The sequence below is a fragment of the Sinocyclocheilus anshuiensis genome, unplaced genomic scaffold (assembly GCF_001515605.1).
Source record: "Sinocyclocheilus anshuiensis isolate Anshui unplaced genomic scaffold, SAMN03320099.WGS_v1.1 scaffold575, whole genome shotgun sequence".
In the NCBI taxonomy this organism is placed as follows: domain Eukaryota; kingdom Metazoa; phylum Chordata; class Actinopteri; order Cypriniformes; family Cyprinidae; genus Sinocyclocheilus; species Sinocyclocheilus anshuiensis.
The window spans coordinates 473,525-488,357 of NW_015552573.1; the positions used below are offsets into that span (position 1 = coordinate 473,525).

The 14,833-nt window shown below is 36.5% G+C and overlaps 1 protein-coding gene across 1 annotated transcript in view; it reads left to right on the forward strand.

Annotated features, from left to right (window-relative positions):
• Positions 1 to 14,833, forward strand: part of LOC107665101 (A-kinase anchor protein 6-like) — a 58,996-nt gene that overhangs the window by 20,502 nt on the left and 23,661 nt on the right. The window contains exons 5-6 of the mRNA XM_016455850.1: positions 8,162 to 8,258; positions 12,752 to 12,924. Coding sequence (XP_016311336.1) covers positions 8,162 to 8,258; positions 12,752 to 12,924 — 270 coding nt within the window. The remainder of the gene's footprint in view (positions 1 to 8,161; positions 8,259 to 12,751; positions 12,925 to 14,833) is intronic.

A 14,833-nucleotide genomic window follows, 5' to 3' on the forward strand; every position in this document is an offset into this window, starting at 1 on the left:
ACACAAGCCGGCCTCCACTGGCAAATGAGACACAGAAACAAGGGCCCCCAGTCACACAGATAGTGAGTTGTGCTCCTGCTTTCCAACATACACACAAACATTAAAGACATTCTTTATACGTCAGTTAGTACATAAACCACACAGACTTTTGCATTTGAGTGGACAGTGTTTAAAAAGGTTAATTGGAGTTTTGTTGCCATGACTATTAGTTCATGTTATTTACATGCTGGTATGCTCCTATAAGATAACAAAACTACTGAAACATTTAGTAAATGTATATATTTTAAATGTAAAGTCTTTCACTTCCAGAAAACAAATGGACTAAAAATGTAGCACTTAAAAAATTGTCTATTCAAATGGTCTCTTGAAGTTTGTTTGCAATGACAAACCCTGTTTATTCTGTTTTGTATTTGCATGTTAGTGTTGTCGTCTAGCTAAATTAATTATTTTAAAGTGTAGTACTTTATGCTTCGGCATTCGTTTTTGTCCATCTGAAAAAAATTGAATGTTAACCCCACTGAACCAGCCCAAGGTTGTTTGCTGGTCTCGCATTTGCTTGTTTAAGATATATTAGCTTGTTTTCCAGTCTGACCCATTGACTCATGTTCTCAAAACCCCTTTAAAACCATCAAACCACCAGCTTGGCAGCCAGCAAACACACCTTAGGCTTTTTAAAGCGGTTTATTTCACTAGGGAAACGTCATAAACTCTTCTTCTTTCCCAGTGCAAAGGGGTTCCCAGCCAAAAAAAAAAACAAAAATCATCCATGGTTACCATCTGGGCATCTTCAGCAAGCTACTTTTAACATACTATACTAGTACATATAGCATGTGATTTGTGAACCAGTATTGTTCTTAAATAAGCTTTTTGAAATGTATTTGTACATAACACATTTGTGAATATAAAATTTTTTACTTCAAAATTTTACTTTGTATGAAATTTGTATTTTATAAATATTTTATTAAGTATAATATATAATATATTAAGGTAAATTATAAATAAATAATATAGTATATAATTTTAATATATATATAAAATTGATATATTTTAATATTTTAAAGATATATTTAAATATATTTTTCATATTTTTATATATATAAAACTTAATTTGAAAGTTCTTAAAGGGATCATTCACCCAAGAAATATGACCATTTTTAAGTACAATTCTGTCATCACTTTCTCACGCTGTCATTCTGAACATGAAAAAAAAAATAAATGCAGTCAAAGATGTTTTGAAGAACGTTGGTCTCCAAACAGCATTGGACCCCTTCGTGAACCAAAAAATTCCTGGGAAATTTTCCAAAATATGGACATTTTTCATAGAGAAGAAAGAAAGTCATGCAGGTTTGAAATGAAATGAGTGTGAGTAAATGATGACAGAATTTATTTTTTGGGTGAACTGTCCCTTTAATAACAAGCACAGCACTCATGATCCAGGAGAGACTGACAGGCCGTCCTCCTGTCTCCTCACCCCAGAATCCACAAATTCATTCAAACCTGCACACCACAAACCCCAATCTGTCTCCAGACACCTCCTCGCCCAGCACCCTTCCCTCCATTCTCTCTCTCTCTCTCTGATTTGGGGATTAGGACAGAGGGAGGTTTGTGGTCCACTGGTTGCTGTGGCACATCTATTGATGTCAAGTAAGCGATAACCTGTCTGCCCTCACGTCTGATTCTAACCAGAGCGGGGCGGCAGTCTGCTCGCACACAAACACACACAGACGCGTCACACGTCAAGAGCTAGCAGAACAAAGCACATATCACCTCCCATGTGAAGATGCAACACAAATTTGTAGCGTAAAGCCTGCTTTAGGAATCAACTTAAAATGCAGATTTGGGCTTTGTGCGCTCAAACTGTTAGGTTTCATTCATGAACACATTGGATTTTCTCTTTGAGTCTGGGTTTTTTAAGGTAAAGGTGATGATGAAATGGATGTAAGGGTATTTTTCACACCTTGACAGGAATGTTTTGTGTTGTTTTTGAGGTGTTTGTACATCCTCGTTTAATAAAACATGATGTGCGTTGCCTTATTCCTTATGCTGAACCTTGAATTGGAGCTGCACGAATTGATATAAAGAGTCTAAGATTATGTGATATTGATATCGCCTCAGTTATAGTTGATGGGATTATTACAGCTTGCTTTTTATGCCGTGGAATACAGTATACGAGTGTCCTTGCCATGTGCACCAAAAATTGATATTACACCCTATTACTACAGCATTTTGTTGTAGCATAAATCAGTGATGGATATCTGTTTATTCTGCGTTTTTTTCCCTTCGGTTTGTTTACTCATTTTAAAGGCGTTTAGCTCTGTAAAGGATATCAATTTCAGCCTGTATCCGAACTCATAAATAAGCTCTCCTCACTTTCTCTCGTGTCTGTCATGAGTGATAAATTCTCTCACCTGCTGATCCATCACCCGTCTCGCCCCACTCGCGCTTTCTGATGGCACAAAGTTGAGAGAGAGAGAGTCTCGGCCCTCTCGCTCCGCTCTCAGACAGCCTCAGACACCAGACCATCCATTTAGTATGTGTGACGGCCATTTCTGTGCTTTCTTAGTCACTAAACTTAGGGCTTGTTTACTTGTACATGATTAGTGCTTTCTGATGTTATTTAAAAAATCAGGCTGTTTGTTTAGTATACTGCCTACTTAACCTGATAAAAACTACTGCATCATATTTGATATGCAAATTTTTAAGGTTTCTAAATTAAACACATGATCAAAAATTCACTGAAAAAACTTGTACAGAATGTACTACATGCTTTCTGTCATCTGATTTGATAGTTTCTACTTAGCAACGTCTCCCTTCAGGCTGTGGCTCATGTGTCTTTTTGCTGTGAAATCTTTACTGATTTTTATAAAGCAGATTTTGTTTGTAATATTTCAAGATGAACAGGACTGAAGCAACTTAGGTTTACTTGATTATGCATACATTTTTTTTTTTTTAGAAAAATCATGTTCAAATGTGAGTATCAAATATAATACTTGTTATTTGTTCATTATCATTGTATTGCATTGTATCACATGTTTTGCTGCCCACAGTAAAAACTGCAGAGCTTTGATCATAAAACTAAGCATTTAAATATAATCTAAGACATATTATCGGGAAATATAGTGACAACTGATTTTGGATGCATGTTATGTAAGTAGTCTGTAGGCTGTCATATTGTTATGAAGATCTCATTAATTTACAGTACAATAATTTTTATCTCACGTTTTGGCCGTTTTTTGGCAAAAAAATTGCATAGTTTTGCTCAATTTGAGCATCTGAATAAAATGTAGTTGATTTTTTTCCCTCCAGTAATATGAGTGCAGTATTCTCCTGTATCATATGAGCCATAAAAGCCCGATATATATGATACTCAAAATTGCATAAATTTGATTAGTTTAAAACCATTTAAAATACTATTTGGCCAGTGGAAAAGAATGAGAGCAACTCTGAAAACTTTCTCTGAAATGTATTTTCAAGGACACTGAATCATAATGTGATGTCTCAAAAAGCATTTATTGTCCATATCTGTGCGTTAAACATGGTGCCACGTGGATGGAATATGCATGGAAATGGTATGCAGATGAGGTTATGCATAGTAAAACTCCATATATGGTGATTTCTGGGAGGAGTCGGGGTGGAGATGCACGTACGCACAATCTTCCCCTCACTGGGATTTACAAAGGGATTTTTGCGCAGCTTCTGGCGTGCGCATGGTTTTATAAATCTGAAAACTTTTGTACGTACGCAAAATCTAGCTTTGGTGCGTACGCACACTTTTAGGATGAAATCTACGCAAAGTTTTATACATGAGGCCCCTGCTTACATTTGCCAAAATGTGCAGTATACAACCTGAGCAGACTATAGCATCGAATAATATATCCCATAATGCATCCCACAATGCAGTGGACTCTTTTTGACCTTACATATCCAGAGTGACATTTTATTATTTTGTCTGACTGCAAAGATATTTATAGATATATATATATATACAAAATAGCACTACAGTGCAAAATAATATTTTTGTTTGTTCAGAGATCATAAGGGATATTAGTTGGAAAAAAACAAATTGAAACTTTAAAAAAAAATTTTTTAATTAATTTATTCCGGCTAGTTGACAAGACAACATTTCTCATTTTTGGTTAGTTTAACTATTATTTAAGTATTGAGTATTTATTATTAAGTATTTAAAAATAACTAAAACTGAATAAAATAAAAAGAATAAATGAAAACGAATAAAAACTATATAGACATATAAAAAAATATAAACAATTAAAACACAAGACAATTAAGAAAATGACTTTTTTTTACAACAGAAAATATAAAAATCTAATTAAAAATATTAACAAAAACTATAATAGATACTAAAATAATACTGATGCTGCCAAAAAATAATTATTGTAATTATAAATTTTAAAACAAGGGTTCTCTTGAATTGTTTTTGCAGATTTGTGACTGAATTTTGAAAAGTCAAGTCACGCATGTCAACAAACCGGAAATGCAATGTCAGTCTCAATCGAGTCATGGTGTACATTATTCTACACGCTATGCTATTATACACTACACATTTTGAAAAAAATAGTCATCATAATCCATTCAGTACAGAAAACTGCGCTCAGAGTATACAGTGCGTAATGCAAAATTAGTACGAGTAGCATGTTAGACTGCATGTATGAACAGACATTTGTGACAGCAGGATGGATTGGAAACTCTTTAAAGAACATTGATGCATCTTTCTGTCAGGTTTGCTGTCAGACAGCTGAAGGTGAAAACGGGCCGTGGCGGCTCCCACTGCCCTTCGTGCCGCTGGTCAGATCAGAACGGTCGGTAATGGCGTGAAACAGGGCAGAGGGAGATCTGAGGAGATGAGAATCGAAGGTGAGGATGGCTCTAGGCGCCTCAACCGCGGGCCCACCGCCCCCCTCGTTCCCACCCGTCAACCTCCGCACATCTTCAAAAGCACATCCCTCACCGGCCCCCCTTTCCTCGCGGACGCAGGATAATGCTCTCTACTCTTTGATTACACTTAGCAATTGGAGAGCCCTCCGTTCAAGAGCGCTGGGTTTTATCAAAACCAATCAACATGAAAGTTTTTTTCTCGCATCCGCTGCCGCACCCACTGGAGGGCGAGAGCAGGGGGGAAAAACAGTGTTTGGTGGGGGTTTCGAGAGAAGAAAAGGTGAAATAGAGACATCAGAGTAAATGGGAAGCCTGTTGGGAGACGTACACATGACTGAGAGTTGGAAAGCACCCGACTGATGGATCCTTTGAGCCGCTGAGCGCCACGCACTGAATTGTGGGTTTAAGACAGAAATAGAAAGACGGGAACGTGGTTGCTCAGTCCCGAGGTCATTTTCTAGAGAGCGCGACTGTGGGAGAAACGGCTTCAGTTTTATAACATCATTTGAATATTAGTTTATGCCACGGATGATGAATTAGAGGGACAGCTGTCGTTTGTTAATAATTCAGCTGCGCGGATGGCAGGATAGACTTGGACAAATACAGAGAGATGGGCTGCATTCCTCTGAGGATGTATGAATAATGCTCGTTTGAGATCAAGGAGTGTGTGAAGGGTGTTTAAAGGTTGCGTGTCGACAGCGCAGCGGGAGATTATATACATTCTTGCTGAAGCACTTAATGTGACTTATGAGTGTTTGTTTCAATGGGATGAAACCGGACGATGAGTTCAAGAAAACTGATTTCATGTGAGCCGTTAGGAGTCCTGTAGGAAAGAAACATGAGATCTCCTTACTATCTCCTAGGTTGCATTGAGATTAATTGGAGATCTCAACAGTCTCAAATCATGATCAGATCAATATGAACTCATGAATCAATATTTCTCATCAATTTCTCTCATGATCAAATGATCTGAGCTGCTATTCACATTCATTTATTGATGTACATCTATATGGTCCAAAATACAGTAAAAGCAGTAATATTGTGAAATATTATTATAGTTTGAAATAACTATTTTCTATTTGAATGTATTTTAAAATGTAATTTATTGTGATGCAAAGCTGAATTTTCAGCATCATTACTCCAGTCTTGAGTGTCACATGATCCTTCAGAAATCTTTCTAAACAGCAACCTGTGAGCAATCAAATATTCATTAAAACTGATTTAACGTGTCTCGTTTCTTCTTGGTTGCATTGAGATTAATTCGAGAGCAAATTGAGAGTTTTGCTCAAGCTTCCTAAAGAGATCTCAACAGTATCAGCAAAGGAAGTTCCTGATTCTCAGTTCCTAAAGAGATCTCAACAATATCAAATTGTGATCAGATAAATATTTCTCATCATGTTCTCTCATGATCAAATGATCTGAGCTGCTATCAACATTCATTTTATTGCTCTATAGTATTGCAGTTTTTTTGTGAACTATTAACTTTTGATTTGTTTTCATCTTTATCTTTTCCAGCAAATTTAAGGAGAAATTAAATTTGTGACTAAGTTTATTATTAAATAAAACAAAACCATTTAAACACATAAGTTATAAAAAAGCTACCATTGGGAAATAATATATTCATTATTCATGTGTTCCATTGCAAAAATCTAACATCTAAAATCACATTTTGCTCATTTAAAGCTGCAGTCCGTAAATTTTGCCTCTTTGTCGCCATCTCTGTTTGAAAACCTGGATTTGCAGCTGTTTGCGGAATTATTTTCCTTGCATGGGATGTGCTCCGGCACAGCTTCAGCGCGGATGAATCTAATGTTTTGAGGTGAATGTGTGGCAGTCAGTCACCGCACCGGTGTGGATATTTACTGTACTTCGCAATCACAGATTCTAGCCTACGTCTTGGAATATATGAAACCAAATATGAATTTTCACCATATATTGCCATCTGAACAAGTAAGTAACAAGTCTGCCACGTTTGTTCTGACCAACTGAGGAAAAAAGCATTACCATAAATCGCGCTACCAATGGTGATTTAATCTAACGATCGGATAGCTCATATCACATCAAACCATGCAAATTATTAATTTTGTTATACTTTATTCTAAAATCATTATTGTTAACAACATCAGCATTGCGTGACTGAGTATAGTGTGTATTAGCATGTAGATTTCAATTTCTGCACAGTCTAATCCAAATGTCATGCCATTCGAATTTCATATTAAGAAATTCTTTTAACACCCAAAAAGCAAATTATGCTCCCTTCGAACCGGTTTTCTTTAAAATACAAATCTTGTGTAATCCCAGGCTATCTGTAATCAGAAGCACATTTAAAACAGGAATATAATTTAAATTCATTCACATGTGTTTCATAAACACATAATCCTTTATGAATTACAATCCGCCATCAAAATGATACATGTAATTATTCTGGCTGCTGTGAGAAAAGGTTATAAACGACCCGCCACCTGCAGGATCCTCACATGCGATAGTAGCCAGGACAACTTCTTTATGTTTACAGACGTGACGTAATGACGCGGCAGCATGCTCGAATTACCCGCGAAAACCTACCCGTACCACTCAAATTAGAAAACATTATTATAAGCTAACCGTTGTGAATCGGGCTAAAGTAAGGCGATAGTTTCGAACACTGGATGGTTATGTACTTTCTCAAATATTGATTTTGGATAATTTTGAACCAAAAAAAGGTACGGACTGCAGCTTTAATGTTATAGTTGTCTAGCAGAAAAAAAAATTATTAAATACATCTTATTTTATTTCTTTATATTTTATTTACTTGTCTTTTTCTTCTGTTTTTATTCCTGATATTTTTTAAATATTGTTTTATTGAATATTTTATTGTTTTCTTTATTTTCTAAGAAGTCTAAATGGGGTATTTTGAGGGGAAAATGTGCTTCATTTTCATGAAAACTATGCAGAAATATTAATATTCTCCTAAATCAGGTTTCACTTCCTTTATGCAAAATATACAATTTTTATTTTAAATTTGTAGTCAATTTAAATCTGGAAGTTTCTTTTTTTATTAGATTCGCCCATTAACTCTCTTGAGCAATGAAAGAGCAAGCCTTGAACAATGCAATCCTCCTGGCAGATGAGCCATGACGTTTTTTGTATGCATTTGTGTGTGAAGATGTTCTAATGGAAGATAAGAGGGAAATCTGAAGAGGACAGAAAGTATGAAGGAGGAGAAAAAAATGAATTTAAGATTATTCCCTTGCACTGACATGTCGTTTCTGTGTTCATGTGTGTGTAGAGTTTCAAACTCAACGTGGACAGTCACAGCGCTCTGAAAGACAGTCTCCTGGAGGAGGGACGGCAGCTCCTGGAACTCATCACCTCCCACAAATCAGGTACGGTTCTGCCGAGCCACACATTTATTATTAATGTTTGTATTATCATAGTGACCTTCAGAATTTATAAATCCTCAAGTAACCGCTTCTGAAGCGCCGAGCGCACGCCTTTTCACATACATTACAAATGGCGCACGGCCTGCTGAATTGAGTTCTGGGATAAAGCGGAGAGACGGGTGCGGCGGCCCGGCCAAGCGCTTCCAAAGCCGTATATGAAGAGAGCGGGAATTAAGAACAGCAGGTTGAGGAGTCAGAGGCCATTGCAGACACTCGTTCCTCTACAATATCTGTGATTATTCACCTGAAGAGTCTCGCCGAGAGCTCGAATGCACAAATCCACTCAGCTGACCTCCCTGCTGGTATGTCTCGTCTCCGCTGGGTAAAGCCGGCTACCATTAAATATGCAGATGGCTCTCAGAGGCATGAGCGCTTCCTTATAATGCCCCGACAGCCCTGTCCTGCGGTGCCACACCGTGATGACAACTCCCTGCCAACTATACAAACACAAACATGCACGCTCGCACCTTTACTATAACCCAACCGTCCGTAGGGAGCTTCTTAAAGGGGCCACTTCTATATGTTTTCCTCCTTTAGAGGAATGTCCACTTATGGGTCATTAGGGCCAGGAATGTGTGTTAAGTAAAGTAAATAGTGGACATTTTGATTTTAAATAGGACATATTCTGCACCTTTTACTGTATTCTGCAGTTTGAATGCACTAATGTTCAAAAGTTTGAAGTCAGTATGATGTTTTAAAGGAAGTCTCTTATAGTCATCAAGACTGCATTTGTTAAAAAATACAGTAAAATAACTCTTTTCTGTTTTCATATATTTAATGTTTTTTTTTTTTTTTTTACTTCAGAAATCATTCTGATATTCTGATCTTGTGCTCAAGAAACATTTCTTCCTATTATCAGTGTTGAAAACAGTTGCATAATATTTTTTTTGGGAAATAATTTCCTTAGATTTTTTTAATAAATAGAAAGTGCAAAGGAATAGCATTTATTGAAACAGAAGTAATTAGTAACAATCATCAATTTTGAATTATTTTATTAAATTTGTATAAAAAAATACAGAAAAATTGTAAAATTATGAAATATTATTGCATTTTAAAATAATGGTTTTCTATGTTCATGTATTTAAAATGTAATTGTGATGCAAAGCTGAATTTTCAGCATCATTACTCCAGTCTTCAGTGTCACATGATCCTTCAGAAATCATTCTAAAATGCTGATTTGCTGTTCAAGAATAATTTCTTATTATTATCAATGTTGAAAGCTTTTTTTTTTTTTTGTGAAAACCATAATTTTTTTGATATTCTTGGTGATTGGAAAGTTCAACAGAACTGCATTTATATGACATAAAAGTCTTTCGTAACACAGTCTTTACTGTGACTTTTAATCAGTTCAGTCATTCCTGAACACAAGTATTAATTTGAAAATAAATAAATAAACACACGAATAAATGCATAAAAAAGAAAGTAAATAAGAAAAAATAATAATAACTGGACTCTATTCAATGAAATACATGTAACATAGAGAGGTCATCTGACAACAATGTAGCATATTAAGCTTAATGCACATAATAACGCATAAGACATTTCAAGTAATAGTATGCACTAACAGTATATACCGAATACAGCTACTTTCCCAGGCCATATATGTGTATGCTGCTAATGTCAGCCAATGGGCAGAACACCCACTTAACCCTTACAGTGAGATGTTCCTGCTGTCCAGCCGGCCCGTCCCACACATACACATCCCCCTACAGTTGTTTTTAATGAGCCTTTAATGTGCTGTGATTTAACCATTTATCACGACTCGCCCTTAATGATCCAACAGATGCATTTCGCTTTCTTCTTTCCCTCTTAAACTCAAACACATCACTAATAATAACGCGTATGGCATTATCATAATCACCACCATCATCTAAATCATTAAAACCAACCTCTGGTAAAAAATAAAATATTGAACGAGTTAAATGATAATATCTTCCTCTACGCTGGCTATTCAACAGATGGGGAAAAAAAACAAGGCATTTGATTTTCTTGCTACTTGATGGCGGTGACCCGAGCCGGACCGCGCGTGTGTTTTCGCATCTGATGAGGACTCGAGCGTTCGGTTAATCCCTCAGTATTACGGGATGCTTCTATATTCCAAACCCATCATGTGTCCGCTGCGTCTCAACCGGCCACAATCAGCATCTCCGTCTGCAAATCCTATTTGTTCAAAGTAATTAAAAAGCATAAATTAAGATAAATACGGTCGAGGCGGAAGTGGGGCTTCTGGAGTGTGACCCCCGCATTGTGCCCGGATCAGGCCTCTCGTCGCAGCCCACGGCATTCTGTGATGGAAGCCGCTGCTTGTACCTGTGGAGTGATGCCCGGCTGCTGAGTTGCTAAGATACGGGACAATGATGGTCAAGGTGGGAAGTTGGTAGGAAATTTGCTTCTAATTACAGAGCAGAAATTAAAGGGGAAACAGGATTTTCTTGCTCTTTTGAAATATGAGTTTGATGTACTGTGTGGACACAAAATAAGATCTAATAGTCTGAAACCACTAGTGAAATGTTTCTATTTTACATCTTTTCAAATAAATTTTTTTTTATAATGATGAATTATAGCATAAAAATGTAAGTGATTTTTGTCACGCATGGACGTTTGGTTTTGTTTTCATTCATCCCACATGTTGCTTTGACCCAGTTTCTGTCTCCCTTGATTGTGTCATTCTGTTCACCTGTGTCTAGTTCACCATCCTCGTTGACCCGTGTACTGTACTTAAGTTTCCCTTTGTTCCCTTTGTTATTGTATTAGGTTACCTTATGTGTGTGTATGTCTCCTTCGTCATTCCTTGTGGATTTATATGAAAGAATTAAGATTACCTTCGTTGTGCGCTCTTGTGTCCTCATTCCAGCACGTAGCCGTGACAATTTTGGTGATTTTAAGTTATTTAACCATGATTAAGGCACAACAGGGAGTAATAAAATGTTTAAAATGTTTGATTTATGTATGTAAATAGTTTAATAATTTTTTCAGTTTATTAATAATAATGTTGAGCATTCTTATGCCAAATGATACAGTTTGCATATGTTAAAAAAAGTTAAAATTTTAATAACGGCATAAAAATAGTTCTTACATACAGAAAATTTGCATACCTTGCACAATATACATCCTACTTAACTTTCAAAAATACATGGCATGAATATACAGTACATAATGTGTACAGTATGTAGTGAAGATCTGTGTTTATCTGCATATTGTTTACTGGTTTTCATGCTTGCACAATATATTACTGATGTTTTGGTCTGTTTTAGTGTTCTTTGTATTAAGTAATAGTTTCATTTGTTTTTTTAGCTGACACTTAAAGTAACTAGTATATTTTGTTCCAGGAACAGGCATCTTTTTCAGTTTCAACCTAGAATTTTCGGATTACAGATCTTTAACCGCTATTCATAACCACTACATTTGTAATGTTTGTGTTAGTATTACACAGTTTAGTTTTATTATCATTGATTATCATTTAGTGGTATTGATGTACTATTATAGTTTTTTTTTTTTTTTAAATGATAGTTTTTACATATTTTTATTTTGTATTTTCAGTTTTTGTTTTTATTTGTATCATTTCCATTTTATTTCAAATTCAGTTTGTTTTATTAATTTTGTAATTAAAAAAAAATAAGTCTACAGAAAATAAGTTTATTATATTTATTTATTGTTTTGGCACTTCAAGCTAAAGAAAAAAATTATAACTAGCTGAAAGAATATATATATTTTTTAATTTTTTATTTCAGTTAACATTTATTTTTTTTCAAGTAAGGAAAATGAATATACAATATTTACGGTAGGCCTATATACTGAAGATTTTTATTTGCGCATTACTGTGTTTGCTGTTTTTCATGTTTGTACTATATATTACTAATGTTTTGTTTTAATTCCTTACATTTATATAGCGCTTTTCTGGGCACTCAAAGCGCTTTACATAGAAGTGGGGAATCTCCTCAACCACCACTAGTGTGCAGCATCCACCTGGATGATGCGACGGCAGCCATATTGTGCCAGAACGCCCACCACACACCAGCTTTATTGGTGGAGAGGAGACAGAGTGATGAAGCCAATCAGCAGATAAGGGATGGTTAGGAGGCCATGATGGTCAGAGGCCAATGGGCGAATTTGGCCAGGATGCCGGGGTTACACCCCTACTCTTTTTCGAAGGACATCCTGGGATTTTTAATGACCACAGAGAGTCAGATTTTTAATGACCACAGAGAGTTTTGTTTTATCTATATTAGTGTCATTTGTATTAGTTAATGGTTTTTATTTGTATGTAGCTAATTACTTAAACGAAGTAAGTATTATATTTTGTTACAGGAACAGGCCTTTGGTTAAGTTCACAATCATCTTTTTTTTAGGTTTTTGGATTACAGAACTTTAGCCGCTACACCACTGCATTTATAACGTGTGTTAGTGTTACCGTGTGCCTTTCTGTGTGCACACAGGACTGCGGGACATGCTCCACATGATATCCCACCAGTGGCAGGAGCTGCAGAGACAGATCCGCCGTCAGCACAACTGGATGCTGCGCACGCTGGACGCCATCAAAACCCACATCCTGTCCAGCGAGAGGGACGAGCAGGAGCGGGAAACTCACAGTCATCACGGCAGCCCCAAGGTAAAGTCAAACGTGACACCCGTTAGCGGCCCGTATCCACAGCCTGAATGGTTCCATCTGTCTGCGGCTCTCAGTTCCTCTCTGGTAGCCCACGGCCATGCTCTGCTCGATCAGCAAAATAAACAAACAGGGCGGAGGAGCGCCACAGATTTCCATAAGAAACGGCTCCAGGAAAGGCTCTTCAGTGAGACATTCCTTTCAGGGAGGAAACGGGGAGGGGACACGCCATCGGCGTGATGCGAATGAGAATTATCTGTCCGTAAATGAGCACGAGACGTTTGATAGGTCGCACAAACACACACACACACACACACACACACACACACACAATTATGCTTCAGAGGCAATGCGCTAGACTCAATTTATACTTCACACTTAATGTGTAATTGCAGACATAGTTATTTAGGAGACCAATTTCTCATTGTTTAATTGTCAATTGTGATTGGGTAATTGCACTCCAATTAGGTGGCGTGTTTGTGTGCCGGGCCCTGAGAGCGAGGCCTGGCGGGAACAGCGAGGCATGTTTGTGTTTCTACGTGGCGAGTGCGACAACAGCAGCTTTAGGAACAGCGGGATCTCGGCTGGATTTCCCCCGGGAGCGTCAGCATCGCCAGAGCGCAATCTCCCTTTCTCCTCTCCTCCGTAATGTCTTCTGCTTCATCTGCAGAAAACAGGAACACTAGGGCCTCTCTCAGTCGCCTAATATTTTTCTCTCTTGCTCTCTCTCTTCAGTCTTTTCCTCTCGGCTTTAGCTGCTCAAACAGTCTGAGGTTATGTTCGGAATAGCATACTAACATAGCCTACTACTCTCACTGTTTCAGCTGTAAAATACCCAGATTATCTGCATTTACCAAAATGTGCAGTATGAACCAGACGTTATTGGAATATATTGATTTTCACTCTTTGAATTTACACAAAATTTAGTTAAATATGCAAGATAATCTATAGCAGTGGTTAAAATGGTATACTAGCATAGTGTGTGATGAGAACTATTTTCTACTTCCGTAAAAATCTAAAATGTGAAAAATTGGTAACACTTTACAATAGCATTTTTATCGTAATCTTATTTTTATATAAATCTTTATTTATCCTTGTTAGAATTAGTTAATAAAAATACAGTTGTTCACTGTAACAAATTTTGATTTTAATAATGTATTGGTAAATGTTGAAATGAACAATAACTAAGATTAATAAATGCATTTTTAATGCATTTAATAGTATTTTCAATAAATAAAAATAAAATAAAACTATTTTTCATTGTTAGTTCATTTGAACTAAAGTAGTAAACTAATGTTAACTTGTGGAACCTTATTGCTACCAAAACCTCTTTAAAAAGCCATATAAAGGCTGCATACATCACATTTTATTTCTAAAGATGACAACTGAATGGCACTTTTTAAATTAAACTTGACATAGTGAGGTCACGTTATAAAGTATTCAAATACCTTTTGAAATGTTTGTTTAAATGTGCTATTTCACTTACTATTTTCTGCATAGTGTACGGTATACTTGGAATAGTAGTGTACTGCTTGCTACATACTACAGAAAGATATGTACTGTAAACTACCTACTTTTTAAACTGAAAAATAAAAAAAACTGCAGTTTGTGATGTTTAACAAAGTAGTATGCAAAATTTTCACATGAGCTCACTATGTCAGTGAGTAGTGTCGCAGAAACTAATACTCGTATATACTCGTGGCATTTTAAATCTGATTTTGTGTGCAAATAGCACTTTTTGAGTAAAGTAAGTTGAAGGCTGGTATTGCTTGTTGTTCATTGGTCATGTTGGAAATGGAAGGCCAAGTTGAGTCCATTGCATTGTGGGATACAGTAGTTTTCTATTAGGCTTGCCGCGATAGACGGTGCTGACGGTGATACCGGTGTTAAGCCGCAACACCGGTTATGTCAC